This window comes from Spodoptera frugiperda, chromosome 27 (assembly GCF_023101765.2).
Source record: "Spodoptera frugiperda isolate SF20-4 chromosome 27, AGI-APGP_CSIRO_Sfru_2.0, whole genome shotgun sequence".
Taxonomy (NCBI): Eukaryota; Metazoa; Arthropoda; class Insecta; order Lepidoptera; family Noctuidae; genus Spodoptera; species Spodoptera frugiperda.
In genome coordinates this window covers 68,597-92,477 of record NC_064238.1, presented here as the reverse complement: position 1 = coordinate 92,477, position 23,881 = coordinate 68,597, and the positions used below count along the sequence as shown (strand labels likewise).

Here is a 23,881-nt window from a genome sequence, read left to right as displayed (position 1 = left end):
ATCGGAAATTTTAAGGCGATTCCGTATTTCGTGCTAAAAACCGAACATGACGTTAGAACGGTTAATGGCTCGTTCATGGCAACACTGTGACATTGGCGGAGCCTTTATTCCGTCGTAATAAGATTGCTTTTTGACTAATAAATATTAGTGACGTGCATTTTGCTGTGTTCGTAAATCAACACTGTCCTCTACAGTGTGAGAAGTCCAGGAGTAGTTCGGTTGGGTATTTCCTTACTTCCAAGAAACTATAACTGGTTCCACGTCTCATGTGTATTTATTGCACAAGAACAAATACTAGACAACTCGATATTGTCGCGATTGACTCTGTAACAAAACAAGTAGAAATAACAACACCTATAGTGGTCTCTTCAATCGATGAATAATTGTGAACTGAATACCTTCTGGTAGCTCGGTCAATGCCCCACGCAGTATACGAACATGCACGTTATAACTTACCAGGAAAATACAACAGGAATATCATGCAAACACGTGCATTTGCCTTAGTACCTAGTTCATTTGAAAAAACGACTTAACTAAAGTGTAACTCGATAAGAACCGTACCTACGTTTTAATTATCAATTAAAATTAAATTGGCACTATTTATTAGCGGTTGTAGAATTCCATTCTCTTGGTTTTTTACCCGACCACAGGAAGGGTGTTGTTTATTTATTCTTATCCTCGTTATTCGGGTTTTTTCAATCAAAATACTTCCCAAGATAAGAAAAATCCAGTTGGTAATTCTCGCAATAGATCTCCTTTTCGGCAAATTGAGGAAAAATCATCATCTTTGTTTTTTCATCACGACCGTTTATTAAAAGTTTAGAAGGTGCATATTTACATAGTCGGCGAGGTGTACTCCAAGGAAACACTTGTGCAAACATCATCGACGATTTCACAATCGAATGACAATTATTTTCGGTGCCTCTCGATATAAAATGATCTGTTTGAAAGCAATAATAATAAGAACTTGTAACCTACACATACATTGATAGGGGACGAGAAGTTTCACAAATGTTACCTGTGGCAAAAAAGGGGAAATTCGATTGACGCAACTTATGGATTATATCAGAGTATCTGAATAATTCGTGGCTGTAACTAAATGTATTCTAATCTTTTATTCATTCAAAAGGCTGATTTCTGAAACGTGAACATCCAATATCCACGTTTTCTGGACTAACGACACCTCGTTCCTATCATGAAATGACTAGAGACGCTATCTTTAGAAACTTATCGCAGAGAACTAAGAAATTGATCGATTAATTGATTGGGTTATTGTTTTGGCTCCAATTAGTGTTCCCTTAATGCTTGTTTACCATCCAGTATCCCGCAGTGTGGCCTAGATACTAACATACTCATAACTACAAACACAAGTCACGATTTCGTTTGCGGTATCGACATAAAAAGTCGTTGCATTTAAAAATCAAGCGCCGTTTTGTATGGATAGGGCTAGATGCTATCTATTTCTTTAAAAAAATGTATTAGGATTTATTTTCTAACAAAACAAGGTAACCTTTTTTGTTCCGTAGCTGAATTTCAGCTTAGATTACGGAAGCGTTAATTAAATCATGAACCGTAACCACCGCATATCAATATCATGCGTGGTAGTAGTGGTATTACTTTTCCTCTGTTTTTGTTTATTACGCCTCAATATCGATGATGGGCAAACCCCAGAGGCGTGTTGTCTGATCCGGAGCTGCGGACTACCTAGCGGGTTTACCGTGGCTCCGGCTCGAAAAGCAGGAGAAGGAACGGGGTGGTTTTTAGTCAGTAAAAGTCTGACACTCCCTCTCGCCTCGCCCAAGGCGGGAGAAGTCATTGGATGATTTTATCCCCTCAAAAAAAAGGGAGGCGTGTTGTAGCAAATAACTTATTTACTTGTGACCCTATCTCCCCTAACAAGACCCGTGCAATGTCGGCTGAGCACCAGATTTTCAATAAACCGTTTTATAGCCTCGTCGACTCGCTGTAGTGTTTGACGATACTTAAAAGGGCAGTTTTGTAGGACAAGTCGTGATTACGCCATTGTACCAATACCTACTAAGAAAAATGACTAAGCAAAGCAAACTGTTTGCTCTTTCATCGATCAAAATCGTTAAATCGACTGACGAACATTTAAAGTTATTTGATTCGTTCAATTTTATACAGAAGTCTGATAATAATAATTAATGGGTGTTATTGATTGATGCTTGCTGTGGCGCATATACTCAGCCACTGCCTAACGGGGAAGAAAACGGGATTCTCAGCTTGCTTCGGCATCACTGCGCAAGCGCTATCCTCAGAACTTTATGGTCTTATGTTTTTTTAAATAATGAATAACAAACACGCAATAGTTATCTTATTGTAATCCATCTTGTATGACGAATAATTGGTTATTATAGTCAATCGACAGGCTGACCCCCGGCTTGTCATTGAGCCGGTTACCTCGATACCCAGATTTGATGTTTATAATTCTATTTCATTAAAAAACTGGTTATGGTAAAGCATAAAGTTGCATTTTCTAACGAAGTATGCAAATGAAGCACTAAATTCCGTACTACATAGAATATATTTTAATTTGTTATAGGCGAAAGAAGGCTGAACACTGTAAAGTAGATATATTATGAGAATATATTATGTTAATTGGACTAACTAAGCACGTCTAACCGGATTGTACTTTTTCCAAAAATTCCAAAATGAACATTTTTCAATTCATTTATAAATTAAACCAGTAGTTACGCAAAAACAGATCTAACTAACTACGCTTAATGCATTTCTGCCGTATCGTGACGGCCGTGTCAATGGAAAACAACCATTCAGTCAAACTCAGCTAAACAATCATCGAAATTAGCTCAATTTTAAATTATTCCGTAATTCAGTTTGTTTTGTATTTAAAAGTTAATTGAAATAAGTGATGGGTGTTAATGTGAAGCCTAACTAATGAAACCACTAATTGCGTGCTTCACATTGGCCTTGGCAGCGCGACCTTAGCGGCCCACGAACTAAGGACATTGGCATTTACTCTATGAACAACATGTAAAATATTTTTCATAACAAAAAGAAAATATTGTACCAGGTATAGAGAAAGGTTTCCACCACCACGCCGCTATGTTCTAACTGTTATCATTTTAACATTAATAGTTTAGTTTGAGCTTTTCTGTTAGATAAAGTATCTGTCAATTTACACGAATTAATTTTCCTGTCCTTTCAATAATAATCCTCCATGCCTATTTTGGCTACGGCGACCATTTCATTGACTACCTACTGGAGACCATCATGGACTCTAATCATCATCATTGATAGATTTCATTGGCCGATTTTCCAGCCACATGAAAATCCGCCAATGAAATCTATTCATTCAATTAGTTAGTAGTTCATTCAAAGTATACTGCTAATTCGTCTAGGAATGTCTTTGGGGTCCTATTATTGGCTTTTTTAAGGGCAGAAAAAATCATCCAATGACTTCTCCCGCCCTGGGCGAAGCAAGAGGGAGTGTCAGACTTTACTGACTAAAAACCACCCCGTTCCTACTCCTGCTTTTCGACCCGGACCCCGGTAAACCAGCTAGGTAGTCCGCAGCTCCGGATCCCAATTATTGGCTTGGTATCTAGAATTAGATAATGCACATTTATATTGTACACTCATTGTTTCTGCTTTAAACAAGTATTTTTATCCGCCTTTATTATTAGTCATCTGTTTCCTAACGACAATGCTTTCCGCTTTATGCCGTAATATGTATTGTTACAGGCATAACACCTAATTATAAGACTTAATCGGCGAAATGTCGATTAGCTGTACACGGATACAATAACAAAGGTGAAATAAAAAGCAATATTTTACCTAACATATTGAATAAGAAGAAAACATTAATGGTTTCCTCATAATATGAAAAATTGGAATAACCAAAGATTAAATTAATATGTATGACAGATAAATAAAATATGGTAGAGATGAGAGTAGATAATTATTTATTTTCACTAGTCGGAGCACTTCCTCATATTGTATGGACGCCATGTTATTACCTGCCGCTAATTGTGTACTGACTCATTGACTATATGTTAATTGTTAGAGCTCGCTCGCTCCTGCTAATCACTTCGCATTCTCTTAATACTTGCAGCTATGTGTAGCCATACCTATTTGAAGAGTTCCGGTAGCATCTACAGTTCCGTAATCAACATAAATAAGGCTAGGTCCGAAGGAAACAGATGTTTCAAGGATAATAAATACACTAGTTATTTTTGCAGTGCGTTTAATTTTTCTATAGAAATATTTGTACGTCATATCATGATGAAAACAATATTTTATTGCGCTTACAATACTTGTCATGTTCTAAGAAATATATGTTTTTGATTTGGTTTGGAAGAAATCTAATCGCCGTGACGTCAGGTCACACACAAATAAATAATTATGTTTCTGAACCCCACTGGAAATTTCCTAAAACCTATCTATTTATATTCCCCCTCAAAGTATAAAATTAATTGCAGTAGGTAGGTTATATGTCAATTGTCAGCTATAGCAGTCTGATCAAATATGTTTGCATGACATGTGTGAAGATATTTGATATTAGGTACTTTATAAAAAGCTTGTAAATATTTCTGATCGTTGCAAGCCACTACCCAGGATTGTGATAAATTGGAATACACAATCTTGCAGCAATTTATTTAGATTTGATTCGAAGAGATCTCTGTATCCTCAGGAACTGCGTCATTAGACTATTCACAAGTGCAATTACTGAACATTGTTTTTCTGGTTAGTTACTTTTCTCTATCGGTTTCATCTAAAACCGAATTGTTCTTTTATCTTTCTAAACGCGTTAATACAGCGGAACTGTTGGCAGATTTGAATATTGATAGTGCGGGAGAGCCATGCTTCGGCACGAATGGGCCAGCTCCCCCTTCCCAATCCTCATTTCCCCAACAATCCTTAAATTCCTAACCCCCAAAAGGCATTCTGCATTCTGATGGTCCTATTTTGAAGTTTGTATTCTTGCTGTCCTTCTGCCACCTATGACAAGTTGAATCTCTTTGTCGACTTGCGCCAAAAACTCCTGATTCTGTCTTGTCTCAGAAGTGGTGTTCAGAATTCGTAGGTTCTTTTGAATTATGGTATACTAAAGGTAAGGTATCATTAAGAAGCGATACTTAATGTAATTTGCAATTGTATTCCAGTTCAGACATCTTCGGTTCCCATAATATACGCCAAATACAACACATTAAAGTATGTAACCTATATTTGCTTCCCAAGTGCCATAATTTATGTGTGACCTTGTTATTAACTTAGAAATGATAAATAATATCCGTTTGTTATTTTGACAATATTATTTATTCTTTACTGTACATATGTGACACAAGTGTTTGAAACAAGGTGAACTTGCCATATGACATTATTGCGTTGGCTTGATCGAGTGTCTTGCAAAAATACTACGACGATACTTATTCAGTAAGTAGGCAATGTTTTATTTAAATTGTGAGCTGCTTACTAATAAATAGATATGGTTACCTTATTCCATTTTCGAGTTTCGCTAAGTGGACAAATATTCACTTTCAAACATAATGTACGGTTTGAAAGTGAATACTTGTTTGTATGTGCTTTAGAATAAGCATTCTAGTATCTCATAACTTCAAATAACTGAAAGACAACTCCTTGATGAGAAGAAATTGCCTTGACTTTCCTTATCGATACTATAAATCGGGCAAGCGATAGACAGTCATCTCACAATGCCAATAAAATCGAACAGAGTTTAAGAAAAGTAACTGTAGTTATAAGTTCGGACCAATGTACTCGTAACGACTCGTATGTCAGAGTGCCGAATTTAGCAAATACTTTTATTTACACGTCATCTGCAATGTTTGTGTTTCAAGCCCCGTCTAGACCAAAAGTTGAGAATTTAAAATGTTTGATGTTGAAAACTATGCACGGTCACCACACCTTAAAGTAAATGTACTCATATCGCGATCACAACGACCTCTGTCGAAGTTTCGTATCATATTTTATGTGTTTAATGTCTAGCATGAGCTGTTTAGTGCAATTGCATGTGTCAACAATTACCTAAATAACATAATTTTCACTACATTCCAAGCTTTTTAGTTTATTTGGTTAAAAGGTTTCGTGACATAGCGTGTCCCAAGTAAAATTTATCCTTCGTTCGTCCCTAATTCTGTACACAATAAGCCAAGAGTCAGTCACTCCAAATAATAGCAGTCAAGTGGCAATTCAATCGTATACAATTTCAAGAAAAACTTATTTCACAAAACGTATTTGCAAGCTCGTGAAGAGTCCAAATTGCATCGGATTTGGAGGAACATTTTATATTTTATTTCTCCCCTCTCCAACTTTAAAGGCGAATCACGTTTGTTAACCCTTGAAGCCAGTTAGACAATTCGTTTACGATCCTAGAGATCGTCCGAGGTGGTTGGCCCCATTTAGGGGTGTCTCAGTGGTTCGTGCCGGTATCTGCCGACCAACGCTGCCTCCCATGCCTTCCCAAGTCCTTTGTTGACCTCATCAGCTCTATCGTGTGTTGACGCCATAATAGCCGCGCCCATGTTGTTTTAAGTGTAGTAAACATAATGCAATTAACGATAAGTCGCTAAACAGTGGGCGTATTTGTTCTAGACATCCTTATAAGAAATGGAAACTCGAGGCGTGATGTGACGATGTTGTGCCATTTAGGTTGAATGAACGATATTACGTTATTAAGTTACATGGTAGCTTTGGAGGTGTTTTTTGTGTGTATAATCGTTTATAAGTGGTTGGTGTTAGACGACAGCTATTTTTGTTATGCCAACAGTAGGTGACTTAATTTAGCACCTCTTTGTTGATATCCGGGTTAATTTTCCATACCGATTGAGCATGGTGTTCTTTCAGTTAATATTAATTCTTATAAATAACTGTATAACAGTAGAACTAGAAACGATAACGAATGATACTCATCGGGTTATAATTTTGCTTTCGACATGGTCATCTTTCTAACAGACGAACGCTTTGACTTACCATCTTTGTCTCTGATAATATCCATAGCTTTATATTTCAACATATCACAACTACAAACACACGCAAATGAAATTATATTGTAATGGCTTCATTATTTCCAGCTAGATATGATTACAGTCAAATTATAACTTCCATAATACATGTTATTTTGTGACACAACGACCCGAAAAGGTGTCAATGAAGTCTCCATGATGCTAGCCTATAAATATGCTAAATGTCCATGATCTAGATTATTTGAAATGTTACCGTCCATTGTTCCCTGCTGACTGCCGACCTATTTAAATGTCGTCCGTCGTGAATCGACCGGCACAGGATCTGTTCTACCTTATTTAAATCGAAATTGAGACCGCGCTGATTTATCTGGGGTGTTATCGAGATTAGACCAACCGACTTCAGTACGTAGGTAGGGAAATATTGATTTCGCTGGGTTCCGTCTTAGGCCCTACGCTGTTTTGGAACTAAGTTTAACTACCAGTATCACATGCTAGCGAATTCTAAGAATTCTTCGTCTGTAAAAATTTTACTACTATCAATGTAGTAAAACCCAAAACGATGTCATATTTTGTTGTCAGATAGATACATATCAAGTTACAGAAGCAAAAATTAACAGGAAAAAAGTATTACTAAAAAGGTTACCCAAAACTAATTGAATTAATTTTCTAGTATACACTAGGTTATTCATTTCAGTTGACCTTACGGACTGCATTGTCACGGAAAACTGAACCTTGAGCCATCCCTAATAGCACTGGTAATTGCTTTTTTTTCCGTGACTAAGATATGAACAATTGATTAGCAGACCTGTATGAGTATCTGTATTAGGTATCTCACTGCACGCTAACTGACAGTCATTCGGTTATAGTGTAATCTTAATAAATTAATAGCCACGGCGTGTGTTTGTTCCTGGTAGCGTGTCGACTTAAACCATTATCCATAAGTAACGTATTAATTAATCCAGTAATTGTATTTCCCCGTTGATTACATTTTGATACATCTTGACATTTAGTTCCGTACTCAAGGTAACACGAAAATAGTTGACAAGCTGACAAAGTTGCTACATTACTCTGCGGGTAATTAGTAAATGCCTGAAGAGCGCTACGAGGAATTCTAATTAATCTTAATGTCAATATTTGGTGTCGCCGTTTGAGTTAGGGGTGGTAAATAAATTACAGAGGTCCCAAAACAAGTCCTGTCGCCTCCCATTCTTCAGTTGGTGACCTCGACTCGAGCGTCAGCCGTGACGGTCATGTTCTGACAAATGTTTATCTCTCCGGTCTAGATGCGATGGAAGCACAATTGAGTCTATGACTATTGTGTTGTTGTGATTGTCGCGGGTAAGGGCGCACAGGCGCACACAGCCAATGATAGACCGTTCGAGATCATTTTCATACTGCAAATCTTCTTACGTGAACTGTTTTACTATTCCGCAACAGAAAGTATGTTAGTGGTTGATGTATGAACGCTTACATCAATCGCCGAAACTACATTATTGCTTGTGTGCAAAAAATATATCGTGAATAATCTAGGCCACTTCGAACAGATACTTTTTTTGTCGGATGCTATAATAAGAACTCTATTGCTATGAATTTGGAATTGCATGTTCATTGATACAGTTGTTTCGAGATTGTTTTTAAATAAAATGATGCTGCACGCGTCACACGAGTGTTCCTGATAATATAATTGATCAATCAAAGCTATTGCTAGCCAGAGGCTGCCAGACAGACGCTTTAAGGGAAATTGACGCTAAAGATTTTTATCTTTTTCGGTCAAATGTATCAACAATTTAAAACACCAGACAACAATGACAGTGTCATTAATTAATATAAAATCGTAATAGCACAGGCTAATAACTTTAATGATAGCACATCATGCTGATAAGCGTGACGTGTTCATGATCATTGCTTTTGTTATGAAATCTTCATCTAAGGTGACAATAAAATCCTTTCAATCTGTTGTACGCACATCTCTCGATAACGATACTGATTGTGTTACAAAAATGTAAAACGGTGATCTCGATCGTACCGTAGTGGAATATTCATGACAGTAATCGCATGCAAAGAGAATGGTGACCACGAATCACGATGCACGGTCAATGTCAATCGATACAGTTGCGTGTAGCCTGCCAGACTGCCGGCGAATCCGGGTCACATAGGAGCTTTTTACTGTCTGTTTGATGACCGGTCATAAACTAGGAGCCTGAACAACGTTATGGCAGACGAAATTACTGTTTGGAATCTGCTAGGCTTCTACATTATATCCAAAATCTTTAATGTTACTAAATCAACAAATCAGCAATTGACTCGATTAACATGACAGTGTGTTCCGCTTTCGCTGAACTGCTAGTTTTGTAACGGTTTCCAATCAGCGTGGTTAATTAATCAGCTATTAACAGTAAGCATAGTCCGATTCAAATGAAACTGTCATCCATTATCTGCCTGCCTACTACTACTATCCACAATTTTATAATTCGCTGTGCAGATAACTGCCAAAATTAAATGACTTGGCGCATGGAACTGTCAAGCCGAATTGCTTTAATTTAGTATACAAGTTGCTGAAATTGGTCTTTAAATGGTATACTTTATGCGAATAGTATATTAACGAGCTGAATCGCTGGCGAAGGTCTTCCGAGGCGAGGACGACACGGGGCAAACTAATAAAATGTATATTGACGCTTATGTTTATGAGCTCGGCGCCATTGGCACTCACTGATTTTGATATAACGCGACATTCTGCTCTGGTACGACCTTCAATAAGATTCAATTCGCTATTCTGTTATTAAAAAACAGAGGGACATTGTGGTACTTAACATTGTCTTTGGATGCAAGGAAAATATTGTTGGCGTGCTTCCAATATTCAACCAAGATTGGTCAATCTGTATGCAAATTTATTATTCCTTAGACTGGAATGCATAATAGTAGATTTCATAAATAAACAACATTTGTCAAACCATTTCAGATTCGTTACGATAGATAACTAAAGAATAACTGAAGCATTGAAGACTATTGAGCAAGTTTTTCGTCGTGCCGACAAGTACGGAGTTTACGTGTTATTGTTACATTTATGTAACAGTGTCTATTGTAGCAGTCGGAACTAGTTCCAAGTCCCTGAGGTGGACGAAGGTTGGCTGGCATCCGGTTTTGAGTCGAAGTACAATAAGTCTCGCGAGGCACTATAGCTTAGAGGCTGGAGCTATTTTTTCTGCGGGCGACTGTGAGTTGTCCGAGGCCAGCCGAGATGTCGGCCGGCCTGTTACTTCCTGCTGTTTACTATCGTTCAAATGTTGCTAGTACCAGTTGCTCTCCTCAACCTTAAAATGTGCTGACGTCACGCAGATCTCGGCAATGGCCGAGCAACATTGAATTCTGCTCTCAGGTCACGGTGTGCGTCAAATTGTGTTACAATATTACAGACAATGTTGTGCACAGCTTTGTCTCGCAATGACAGACATTATTTATGGGTTTGTTAAGAGTTCTCGTAAATTAACTCAAATTGCTTCTGAAGACTGAAATGTGTCGTTGAGTTGTCCATACGTAAGGAGTCTAAACAATACACCTTACTCCATTAAAAATGTCACAACGGAACATTAACTTTCGACTTAAGTTATGCTATTGTTCGATCGTTTGTGAGGCAAAAAACTGATACCTAAGTATTGGCTTATCGTTTTATCTGACTTTCCGTTTTATAATCTAAACATGGTTCCGTGTTCGTTAATTTTATACGGCAATTACTATTGTAATGAACCTCACCCTTCCGTCATGAATTTTTTAGATATGTAAGGAAAAATAAACACTTTTTTTACTAAACATTTTTTTATTGTTATTGAGAAAATGAAGAATATTTAAATGCTTGATGGCTTGTTTACAATAATTCAGATTGATAGTTAAACAATGATCCCGAATCCAGTGTCAATAAGATACAAATGTATTTAGTATCCTCTATTTACTAGTAGTTCCGCGAAATCGTTCCACATGTGTTTGGATCACGAATTTCTCCCGGCTGCGCGGTGCACACGCGCAGGCTCTCGTCAGAAAAGAAAGCGAATAGGTAACGGTACTGCGCGACTCAGCATAATTACTCGCATTTCGTAAAACCATGGTGATGTGCCATACCATTTCGATATGCCATGATTCAGCTTTATAATGTTTTTGTTGCAACTTTACCGGGTGTCATTAAAGGCAATTCATTTTCCTCAATACCGTATTTTATTGACGGCTAAATATGGACAATAGCAAGCGTGGGCTTAATATGAAATCACGTCATCCAAGTCTAGTTCCAAGGTGCTATCCTAGTAAGAACTAAGATGTCATCGTGTGGGCAGAAGGTTAATACGAATAATACGATCCAATATCAGTTAAGTCCGTTAATTTAATCAACATTACGGTATCCACGACCGTAGCTGGAACTCGTACGCGTGTGTTGCTCGAACGTCTCTATCGCAATCAATAAATCGTCAAACTGTATGCTATCAATTGCAATGCCCGGCGTGTAAATTGTCATTAAATGGAGCTATAAATTTTTACACAAGTAATTACTTGTAATCGAATGGTGTGGAGGACGTGACCGAAGATGATGCAAGGCAGACGATAGTGTCAAATCAAAGAGGGTAAGACAGTCCCACGCGTGTGTCAGTGGTCGATGCAATTCGACTCGTGCGCGGTCTTTTAGCAGCGCACGAACAAACATTGTACACGCGCACAGCTCGCAGGCATCTTGTCCATGTTACGTCATACCAGCTGAGCTGTTCTATGGCATCAAAATAATAATAGAACTGGCCTTGAAATGGGTCGTATTGACTCTGATTGATGTGTCAGTGCGTTAAAATTTGTATCTTTCCTTGCTAATGTAATGCAACTCTAATGGAATCCTGATGGACAACTGAATGGACACTGATTTGCACAAACAGGATACCTAACTAAATTCAGTATACAAATATGTACAAGGAAAGTAAATAAATAATAGCCTTTGATGGTCGAACAACAATAATTTCAGCTAAATGTCGAGGATGCAATAAATAATAATAAAAGGAGATACCTACAGCATGAATGACACAAAGGAGAACCAAGTAATCGAAAAAGAGAAAGTGATGTCCTCGATACAGAATCAAATTGTCAATTTATTGTGTTTTAAACGGTAAATATCATCTGTATCTCCTTTAAAACCGGTCCGATTGAAAATTCATTAGAATTTTATTACACATCAACGCGGTCGTACAGCAACGATTGTGGCAATTTGTTTGTGTTTGTAGCAAAGCCATAACGACTGCTACAATCACAGTACTGGTGTCCAGCTGTTCATTGATTGCCAATTCATCCAAATCGTTTTGTTTACAAACCTCTGCTTCATTTATTTTCTGTGATTGTTTCAACAATAAATCTTTTATTATCTAGATGGAATATTTCATTGATATCATCAGGGATCGTATCGTTTGTTTTATAGGCTTTAGTTTCAACATGTACATGTACTGACTCTGTGTTTACTGCTGCAGAATTATTAAAAGTCTTGGCTAATTAAGTGAAACAGCTCCCGGAACTATAAATCCGTAAAATCCGTACTCCATAAATTGAGAAAGAATATAGTAGGTATGCCACACTCGCTTCTCGGAGTCATATTATGCAGTAGGTGCATTGGATATCAAAACATGTTTTTGATGCAGTTTGTTTGTATATTCTTACCTTAACTGTATTTGTGTTACTTGTTAGTAATCCTACTCCAATCAAGGCCTAGGAAGTAAAGAAGGTTCTTTGGTCCTTTCTGGAATTCTTATATCATATTATGGTTCGATAAACATTTTATTAAGTATTGATAAGCTTCTTACTCATGTCTTGTAATACCACAAAATTTTTCGTCAGCAATTAATCGCTTGCTAAACCGGTCAAATTGGTTACATCAGATAACCCATACGTATTACCGTGGGCCGTTCAACACATAACTTTCTAATGGAGGAAAGTAAAAGTGAGCCATACATTTGTACCACAAATGGAATGATTTCAAATGATGGTGGATGACATCAACTTTATTCGATATGGTCAAAGGCTAATATCGCTCCGCTTTTGGAGAGACTAGTAAGTTATCTGAAACAGAATATAGTATAGAAGATCTTAACTTTGTTACTTTATAGTCAAAAGTGAAACTGGTCAGGCAAAAAAAATTGTAACCTAGCGCTAAGTATCTTGCAATGACAAGCTAGCAAGCAAGTATCTGCTAAGTGCTGTAGACGTTTTGTAATCTGACAGCCGAAAATCTACGCTTTCTTTCTCTTTAATATTCTCTAAATAGGGCTATTGTCTACACAGTGTCTACTGTGTTCTCAATTTTATTGTATTTATATTTGTAAACTGAAGCTTGAAGCTGGTGGAGCTTGAAACCAAAAGGGAGTTAGAATCGTTTTTCTTGCCTCAATTTTAATTTAGGGTTCATTTTACCTTTATTGTCAACAAATGAGTCAACTTCAATAAGTTTAATTTAGGGTTCATTTTACCTTTAGTGTCAATAAATGAGTCAAGTCCACTATTATAGTCGGAAAATTTTGCCATGAATCAACATCCATCAGGACGTTGGTTTAACATTTATGACGTACACCATACATAAATCTTTCCATAAAGCCTTATCTAAACCCTGTGCTGCCATCTAAATTATTGGGAATAAAAACATTTATTGGCAATAAAATAACGGATGAAGTCAATAAACGAATCTTAATATTTGTATAGTAACACTTTAAGTATACCACTTGTCCAATACATGTGAAACCTTTGAAAAACCGGCAATTTAGCAAATAAAAGTTCTGTCTCGATTTTGGGGCCTTCTGAGGTGTGTAGTATAATTAACTTTCGATTAAACATCGACCTATCGAAATCCGCTAAAACCTGTTGACGTGAAAGCGTAATCGTATCGTTTTATATGAAGCGCCTACTTCTCACTTTCCCAAGGTTACCAATAATTAAATTATCCAAAAAACACCAGCTTACAAAATACGTAAGTGATGAAAACAAACCGGGTGCGTTATATTGTTCTTTACAATGTTTTACTTGCATGCCCTCGACAAATCTCGATGTTTTATAATTCATTTAACGATAAGACTCACTTCCTAAATTGTTATTATCACGAACGCTATTTCAACGTTTTTATTGGTCCTTTAGTACAATACAAAAAAATAATAATAATTAAAGTCTCAGTACAAAGTTTTCAGACTGTTATCCTTCTTAGAATAACTTGTTGACACTTACCGGGGCTCCAGCTCAAAGGGCAAGAGTAGGAACGGTAGTCAGTAAGAGTCTGACACTCCCTCTCGGCTCGCCCAAGGCAGGAGAAGTTATTGGATGATTTTCCCTCCTTAAAAAAAAGTGTATGATAATAATTTGATGAAAGGCTTAACGTAACTTCTGCAACCTTTAGAAAAAACGTGTGATATTCCATTAAAACTATAAGTATTATGACACGGCTGGTCATTAGTTGTCAGTTACTCCAACTAGTTAATCGTCACTTTCATGGCATTGCACTTCAGTAATTACAGACTAGGTGCAGCGTGTGCCACGTCAATCATGCATTTTATTGGCCGACGGGTATATTAGCAATTTTCTATACAACTATAATTGGTTGATGACTCAACTCTTTACCGTAAACATTACACACTAAACGCCTCTTGTCAACATTTAAAACTAAGTGCACTATAAATATAAACGAGCGATCGCTTTGTGCTAAAATTTATAAATTATTCAAATTGTTATTCACTCCCCTATACTTAGCAGTTAGTTGTGGACAAAAGTCGTCCAATTCCTACTTGGCCAATGTAATCGGTTCGTGCGCTCTAGTAACATTCATAAAACTGTGTTACCAATTGGTAACGTGATTATTATTAATAAAAAAAAACAAAGATTGTATAATTCTGCATATTTAACAGTTTTTGTTAATCGTTTCTCTCACTGACGCATTTGATTACAAATAGTTTGAAAGTCATTTACTGCATTAACTTTGGATAGACTTGATTCGGTATAGGGGTTTATTCTACTACCTTCCCACTATTTTTTCGATTTCTTTCAGATATTATTGAACTATTTTTTTATAAATGTGGGAGGACAGTTATTTATAACACTCCTCCATGGCGTTGAATAATATAATACACCGTAATCTATTTCGAGATTCTGTTTGATATAAAATAGGACAGGTTTACGATTCGGCAGACCTATAAGACCCTTGGAATTCATAAGAAATCCGTTTTTGATCTTTCAATTAACCTCCTTAGGTTCGGTTTCACTGTTTTCGTGTACGTACTTCGATTCCGTAATAAGGTCAACATCATCACGCTCTCTATCTACGTGTTAATTCCTAAACATACGCAACTACGTCATCTCAGAGGCTCAACCATGACAGACTTGACATACGCACCGCACCTTATTCTACTGTAGGCACGGCAAGCTTGTTTCATAATTAAAAACAAAAATCTACGCCGGAAGTATTTGTACCTAACTGTTGCATGGTACAACACAATAACTCTTGACTATAAAAATGTTTTAAAATACCCATTTGAACGTGGTTCACAAAATTTTGCGAGCATAGTATATCAAAGATTTTAAAGGTTATCAATGATTTGTATGCGCAGAGGGATTGATCGATCGACATTGAATTTAGATCGAACGAGGTCGCTTTCTTTTAAAATAGAAGGATAAACACAGACGGTACATAAATCTGTGAACATTCGGTATTTCCATACTGAGTGCGTGAACTTTCGATCCCGACAAATAAATGATAACGTGTTTGTTTGTCCGTATTGAGTAGGTTTCGTTACAAGAGGTCGATGTTGAGTGTTCTCTTGAATTTATAGGGCGATTGTAGTTCCCCGTAAAACAATACGTCATGTAGGTCACGAAGGTATAGTCAACTAGTCAGTGTAGTGTGGGATTCCACAAGGAACTATTATTGGACCTACCAGTAATTCTAAAAACTTTTGTTGGATTTGTTCACTATTTAAAGTAACAAAAACTGTTCTACGCAGAAAGAACGATTATTAATGCTACAAGAATCACGAGTATTGTTCCAATCATAATTTTGAAACGACCAATTAAGACTAACACGCGTTCACAAACATGTCGCCTCTTTCCACAACTATGCGACATCGTTTTCGAAGAGTACGTTTTGTAATTACGCGAGATTACAGACAGGTTGTTTGTTAAGGCCAATAGTGAACGTTTCGACCTTCACATTGCCTGTACTGACCAGAGCCGTGTCGTCACAGCGGCTTTCGCAGACTACTGACTGCTGTGGGATCTTAACTTATACAATAATTTTATTAATCTACTTCTCGCTCTGTAAATCGACAAAAAAGAAATTCGCAGCCTTTCGACCTAGCACGAATAATTGCATTCAGTTTATTTGTAAATCATTATTCAGTATGCACAAAATCATATCGTTCATTAGAGATATCTGCACGTATTACAACGAATAGGATTGCAATCAGCCTACGCATACATTTGAAGATATGTAAACAGTGATCCTCTGTTTGGCTATTGCCAATTTGCATAAATTAATTTTAAGGGGACAGTGCAATGATAATATTTTATTTTAATGGCACTGTTGAATTGTTAATGGTTATGCTGTAATTTACTGACAATGTTACTCTCTTGCCATCATATAAAAGTAATCATATTTTATATACATTTTCTACAATAAGCTACGCATTTCTTCACACCAATTTTCCGCAACTATGCGAACAATGCTAAACATTATAATAGCACTGATCGGGTCCCGGCGCAGATTGTGTGTACTAGCTGGGAGGTTTTAACAACGAGAGATAAATTGCACATCTCACGAGACAGCCTCCACGCCAACGTTATTGAGCTGTTACACAATCATTTTTATTGTGTTTATAAAAGAATTTTCCTCCGCAAATAAGGTTTTATCTTTCGTCTTTATTCTGGCATTTGTGTTGTCATTATCAAATGTTGGTTAGTATTTTATGGTAACGCGGAAACATGTTTGCGATAGCTAATGTAGAGATGTCATTATCTCTACTGCTGTTTGCACATAGAGTTGTACTTTGTGATCTGTCACTGTTCCTATAATGTTCATTTATGAAGCTCTATTCAGGGCGACTGTTGACTTGAATAGAATATTATGAAGCAAAGGTACTACATTCTAGATAACTGTTCCCTCTCATTCTCTGAGTCACAGTGCTTCCTCGTCGTCGGTCGTATCTTCCCTGTCAACGATAACAGATGCCTTATGTTTTAGAATAGTCACCTGATCCCAATATCTTTATCGGTCAAATTCAATTCGTGTATATCTATAGTGTCTATAGTTCTCAATGTTATCTCGTCTGATTCACGTCTATCAAATTGAATTGCTTGTTAATTACCTATTTAATTACTCCATTCTGCTTATCTATCAGTTGTCTGTTTAGCAACAGGTTTTATTACGTCACTGTGATTTAGTATTGTATCAACAATAGCCATTATTGTTCCAATCCATCTATTTTTATAATGACTATACTAAAACAAACAGTTTTGACCGAAATCTGGAACGTTGGTTGTTAAAATGTAACAAATTGGTGAAAATAAATAAATGCGTAGCAGGATTGTGTTTGGAATAAGACTAAACCACGTAACCTCTGTTAGTTCTGTTGTTCACTGATTGAAACTGCTGTGTAAATATTATAATTTTCGTTCTATGGATCATGTAAATCTTAGGACATGGTCATTTTAGTAGTTTACTTTGTTTGACAGACCTCGTGTCGTTGACAATAACAAGATCATTTTTAGTATCAGCAATTACTACGAAGAGGTAGAAAACATCAATATCAAAGTGTGTTGTTCTATAATGTTTACTCTTGCAGTTTTCTTTATAAGTGCGAGTCACATTGTTGTTGTTTGCTATGTAAATATTTGTAAAAACAATATCAATTACTTTGCTCAGTCCAGTCACTCGCGATTATGGACCTATATCGAGCTGTTTTTTTTTACTTTGCCTGCTTCTATGGTCTAGTCACTATAAGCGTTTAGGAAAGACGAAATGGCACCAAAAATATTTTCCATACTGTCTTGGGGTCAAAAAAGAAAGTGATCAAAAACGTGACTGCTCGAAATTGAGTGAATGTGTTGATTTCTAAGGTTAGGCAAAATGTATTTGGCGTTGAAATTAAAAGGGATACGACCCATATAACCGCAATAAAGCTAACCTTATTAGGATTATGCCACTTAATTGCGAAATGTAGGCGTATTAAAGTACAGAACAAAATAATGACGATGTTATTTATATTGACAAAATAGGAGTATTTGTACCGATATGTGTGTAATTGTCAGGGTGATGTCATAGATACAATTGCAGATTTCAATGAAGGACAAAATAAAGCTTAACGACTATGTAAGACTATATGACATTGAGGTATTGTTCATTCGGCCGTATACTTCAGTTCACACTGCGATATAATTGCATCGTCTATTATAATTTGATACGAGTCGCAGTTTTGTTGGTCAAATAAACACTAAGCTCGGTTGATGGCGGCATTGTGTCGATGACACAGATTCCCAACAGTGCACCGACGTCGAGTAAGTCCCCATTATTACCTTCAATGATTACACTATTGTTTTAATATTATTTATGATCATGAACGTTTTGGAAATTATTGTAGTCTGTCGTAGAATGAATAATAAAAATATCATAGTGAATCGCTACAAGACTGAGTGCATGTTAGTCATAGCTACGTAGCACGTGCCTGTATTTATTATTATCGGGCAGAGAGAGTGCTTTCGTTTACTGGAACACTTAGGTAGTCTGTATAAAATGCTCACATATTAACTAGAATTTAGATTATAAACTTAATGCTGAATAAGTCTACCAGTCTAATGTAGGAGCGATGAGAAATTAATAGTTAGAACACTCACGCAAGACAGGACAACAACCAACTTTCTGTAAAATCTCCTTCAAAGAAGATTGACATGAATAAGTTATTGAAAAAAATAATAATGTCAACATCGCTGTCGTATGCCGGTTAATTTAGTAGTAGAGCACAAGACGTGCCCAGTGAGCGAGCATTGTTTCGGCTATGAGTCACGTAACGGGCCACGACAGCATCAATCACACTTTCTGTTACTTCATTGTGATTTAGAGGCTTAGCCACAACAACCGTTTGGAACGTGATTTATTACTACCGTGTGTACGCTGTTTAATAATAGAGCATAAGTGTTCATTGTCCACTAATTGCCGCTAATTGTTATTGATACTTTATCACGTCGACCTAAGGTGTAAATTACAATACATCCATATATTTAAACGCTGGCATTGATCAGAATGTTTGTATTACTTTGTGTATTTATAAATTGAGTGACACAGAAAGTAAGACATCACAAGATAGCGATGTTTTAGTAATTGAATGAAGGCACGCGCGCCGTGACTGCCGCTAAACTCATTGTTATTCGCACAAACAACAAACATAAAGACACAACATTGAAACTAACTTTTATCGTAAAAATAATCTGTAAAGTTCATTGGAATGGTAGAAAGTATTGCCCTGAGCGGTTGTTTCCACAATCTCTAATGGCGACCTGTTGCGTGCTCACGGATTTAGTACAAGCAACAGCTAGTCTGACAGCGGCACAATGTTCCCACCGATAACATTGACTACAATGACGTTGAAGTTATTGTGTTTTTTTGTACCTTGGTTGATCAAATAGTGCTAGGAATTTGCGCACACCTACCCCTAGACAGGTGTACCATACTGACGCTACGTGTTACATGACATGTAACGACGTCGCACCACTGTACATGTGTTTGATTCATGACGTAAGCACTTGAACGTAATCACATTTCACTATAAACCTCTATGACTACTGGTTTCACGATACACGGATAACACAATATTGCGACAACGCAAATTGTCTACGCTTGTTTTTATGACTTTTCTCAATTAAAGTTTGTATGTCGTCAACATACAGTTCGTAGCTTATAATTCAGTGTAGATTGTTCCTTGCAATCTGACGCAGTAGGACCCATGCATAGCATTGCGCAACGAATAAATATTGACGCGACGGCATGCCGTATCATAGCCGTGAGAATTTGTCACAGTTGTTATGCAATCGCAGTTTAATTGAACCTGTTTGTAGGTAATATGAACTTCTTCTTAAAGTCAAATTACCGAGTAATGTTATCGCTTAACTTGTTGCTATGTATTTTTAAGATAATTTAAGTTGTGCGTATGATTGAAGTATAATTACGATTACAACGGTTATAAGTATAGGCTCTTGTACCATGTGTTACGATACGTAAACTACAGCGGAAACATGTCAGTAATGAAGTTCCTTAACATTTCTCCGCCATCGGACCGGGGCCACTAGCGTGACACACGCGTCGTATAACCTCACTTCATTACGCAGATTATGCATGAAAATCCGTGGAGCTGTTGATACACATTATTGATTGTTTCTATTTCTGTCCCACAGATCAGCGGAGCGGTATGTTAGAGTGAAATGGCGAGATGTGCGCGTTGGGGATCTAGTCCACCTGTCGAACAATGAGCCGGTGCCCGCAGACATGGTGCTGCTGCACTCCTCCAACCCCCTCGGGATCTGCTACCTCGACACCTGCAACCTCGACGGGGAGACCAACCTTAAACAGAGGCTGGTCGTCCCCGGCTTCAAGGAAAAGGTACTTCTATACTACTATCTAAGTGCTTACCATTCTTCCAGTAAATAAATTCCTAAGACTGATTGTCTTACCGCTTTTCAATCATAAAACGCTCAGAAATCATGAAAGAAAGCGAGTAACTCAGTAATTATAAAAGAATGCAAAACATTTTGCTCGTTCGAAAAATTTTATGGTCATAAACAACAACAAATACTGCTATAACAGATTTCGGGAAAGAAAGACCATGCGTAGTTTGTATTTTTGTATCAAAGTTATTTTCGCCTTTGCTCTGGTGTATTGTGAAACTCGATAGATACAATCTTATAAATCTGTCGTGTTGCTCAAGTGTCACGGGGACGCCGGTTTTATAATTGAATGAACAACATAATGCTGTTTTTAGTTTTTGTTTGCCGCGCGTGTCATGCAAACTAACGAAAAAAGCAGAGCGTGGGAATACTTTCTCCAATACTTGTAAAATATCACAATAGTCGGCGTAGTAGCACGAGTCGCGTCCCACTTTAGCAAATCGTTTGTTTGGCCTTAAATGGTTTTATTTGTTTCTTCACAGCATTCAGAATTCAGCCCGATAAAGTTCAGAAGTTCTGTTGAGGTAGAGAGACCATCCACAAAAATATACAGATTCACGGGCTGTATCTCACACCCAAACGGGGCGCGAGTGCCGCTCACCTCGGAGAACCTCCTGCTGCGGGATTGTACCATCAAGAACACGGACTATGTGGAGGGCATCGTGGTGTACGCGGGCCACGAGACCAAAGCGATGCTCAACAACGGAGGACCAAGATATAAGTGTTCAAGTTTAGAGAAAAAAATGAACACAGATGTGATATGGTGTGTCTTAGTGTTATTATTTCTTTGTTGCGCCGGCGCAGTCGGTTGCAAGATGTGGTTGGACCAATATTACGTTAACATGTACAAGTATACCCCGTTTATAACGAATGTGAACAAACCCGCGTTCGAGGGGCTGCTCATATTCTGGACGTACATCATCACGATGCAGGTGATGATCCCTGTCTCGCTGTACGTCACGATAGAGATGACGAAGCTGCTGCAGGTGTACCACATACACAACGACATACAGATGTACGACCCGGAGACGAACACGCGGACGGAGTGTCGAGCGCTGAACATAACGGAGGAGTTGGGGCAGGTCGCGTACTTGTTCAGCGACAAGACGGGCACGCTCACTGAGAACAAGATGTTGTTTCGCCGGTGCGCGGTCAACGGCGTGGACTACGACCACCCGCCCGGCCCGCCCGCGGAGCCCTCGCCCGAGCTGCCGCCCATCGTCACCCCCATCACTAAAGTCTCTCCGAACAGACGGATGCTACAACACCTAACCGACAACAATGACGCTCAACACACGCAGAAGGTAACTTTTTATTACAATTCGTATTTATTTCTCATCTGTCGGTATGAAACACATTGACATGTCTGTATAACGGTTTAGGTCCGCGAGTTCCTGTTAATCCTGGCTGCCTGCAACACGGTGGTGGTCAGCCAGCCGCACATTGACACGATGCAGATGAGCGCCTCCAACTCTGGCGAACAGATCTCCACGGGGAAAGCTTCCCGGTCGAACGGAACACTACGATCTAACGACAAGTAAGTTAAAAGCATCAATTTAATAAGTCAATAATGATTTAAGACATTAGACACGCATAACAGCACTATTAGATCCAATCATTTAGAAAAAAAATCTGAAGCGTCAGACAGCGAACAAAAAATGTATCAAACAAACCGCTATCAAAACTATAGTTAAAAGTTATTAATAGTCTACTCACTAGTCAATAAACAAATGCTTTTTTGTTCAAGTTTTTTTCCCATTTTGATTGAGTTGTTAATTCGTTGTTCTAATTTCGAACGACCTATCCAAAGTCCCTGAGATTTTATAAATAGGTTTAGATAGTTTGTACTGACCCTAAAAAGTTAAATAGGTATAATTTGTTTTACTGAAAATGATAATGTTGCACTTACTGTCTCTTTTAATTCCCGGGTCGGGTAAATTATGCTCACTTCCTATATGGAGTTCATAACATTACATTATACATGTGCATCAGAAGGATAGAGATATAGAAACCTCTATGGGATTCAAACAAGTGACGTCATGATGATTTTTTGTGTCTTGTCACCAGATACGCTCGACTAACGGAGTCTAGATCGACGACTCCGTCACCGCCGCCTTCCACCGGCTCCCCCCTCAGGCTGCGGCTGCCGAGGCTCATACTGGGCAGCAAGGACGAAGGCAGCCCTCCCAGCACCTCCGTCGATCACTCCTCCGTAAGTATAAGCAAGCAGGTGCGAAGTTTGTAGTAGTGGTTTTACATTTTTCACAAAGGAGTATTTGTTGTGTATAACACATTTAAGGTAGTTTGTTTACTCATCACTTATAACACAATGAATTCTATTTTTTGCAATTGGAAAGAAAACACAGACACCTAAGATTATACACGATATAACTCATTGTTACCCAACTATGAACTTATATAAAGAGAGTCAGATATTGTTTATCCTCCTATAATAAATTGGAGAGGAAAAGCGCGGAACCCCGAAATACGAGTCTAATAGTTTGGGAATCGGAGTGCTGCCTATGGAAAATTACACCAATGCACGAACATGTAACAATAGCTTTATAAAGCTCTTATGAATATTTACTTTTTTATGGAATAGGTGGCAAACGAGCACACGTGTCGCCTGAAACTTTTAGTCACTTTTGGAGAAATTATTAAATATTTATTTACTTTTTAAATTTGTGTCGTATTAAAACGTCGTGTCGTTAACCGGATATTTTATAGCATGACTATTAGGTACTCAATTTGGTCCAAATATTGTACGTCAGTAATTACCATCTAATGAAAAAAGAGAAAATGACATTTGCTCGTTTTGCTTGTTCGATTAACATTTACTAATTAAATATATTATTCTATTCATTTATTTCAGGCTTCATAGGCCCATATCAAATACTATAAACGAATACATTAGAATTTATAAATACTATACATACATTACAAACACATACATTTAAAAATATGCTTTCTCCAGATCATCCGCTACGAAGCCGAGAGTCCAGACGAGCTGGCGCTGGCTGAAGCGGCTCTTGCCTACGGGTACGAGTTGCGGAACAGGTCGCCGGACGAGGTGGAGCTGGGCATCCGAGGGGAGCTGACCAAGATGAAGGTGCTTAGGGTGCAGCAGTTCGATGCCACCAGGAAGTGCATGTCCGTCGCCATGAGGACCTCTAATGGACAGGTTAGTTGGATACCGTAAAATGGGGTGAATAGGGATC

At 37.8% G+C, this 23,881-nt stretch overlaps 1 protein-coding gene across 1 annotated transcript in view; it reads left to right on the top strand.

The window, feature by feature from the left end:
• The window catches only part of LOC118281678 (phospholipid-transporting ATPase VD), a 44,735-nt gene that overhangs the window by 7,283 nt on the left and 13,571 nt on the right, over positions 1-23,881 (top strand). Inside the window, exons 2-6 of the mRNA XM_050705411.1 lie at positions 20,394-20,598; positions 21,146-21,967; positions 22,046-22,200; positions 22,731-22,875; positions 23,638-23,844. Of these exons, the coding sequence (XP_050561368.1) occupies positions 20,394-20,598; positions 21,146-21,967; positions 22,046-22,200; positions 22,731-22,875; positions 23,638-23,844 (1,534 nt within the window). The remainder of the gene's footprint in view (positions 1-20,393; positions 20,599-21,145; positions 21,968-22,045; positions 22,201-22,730; positions 22,876-23,637; positions 23,845-23,881) is intronic.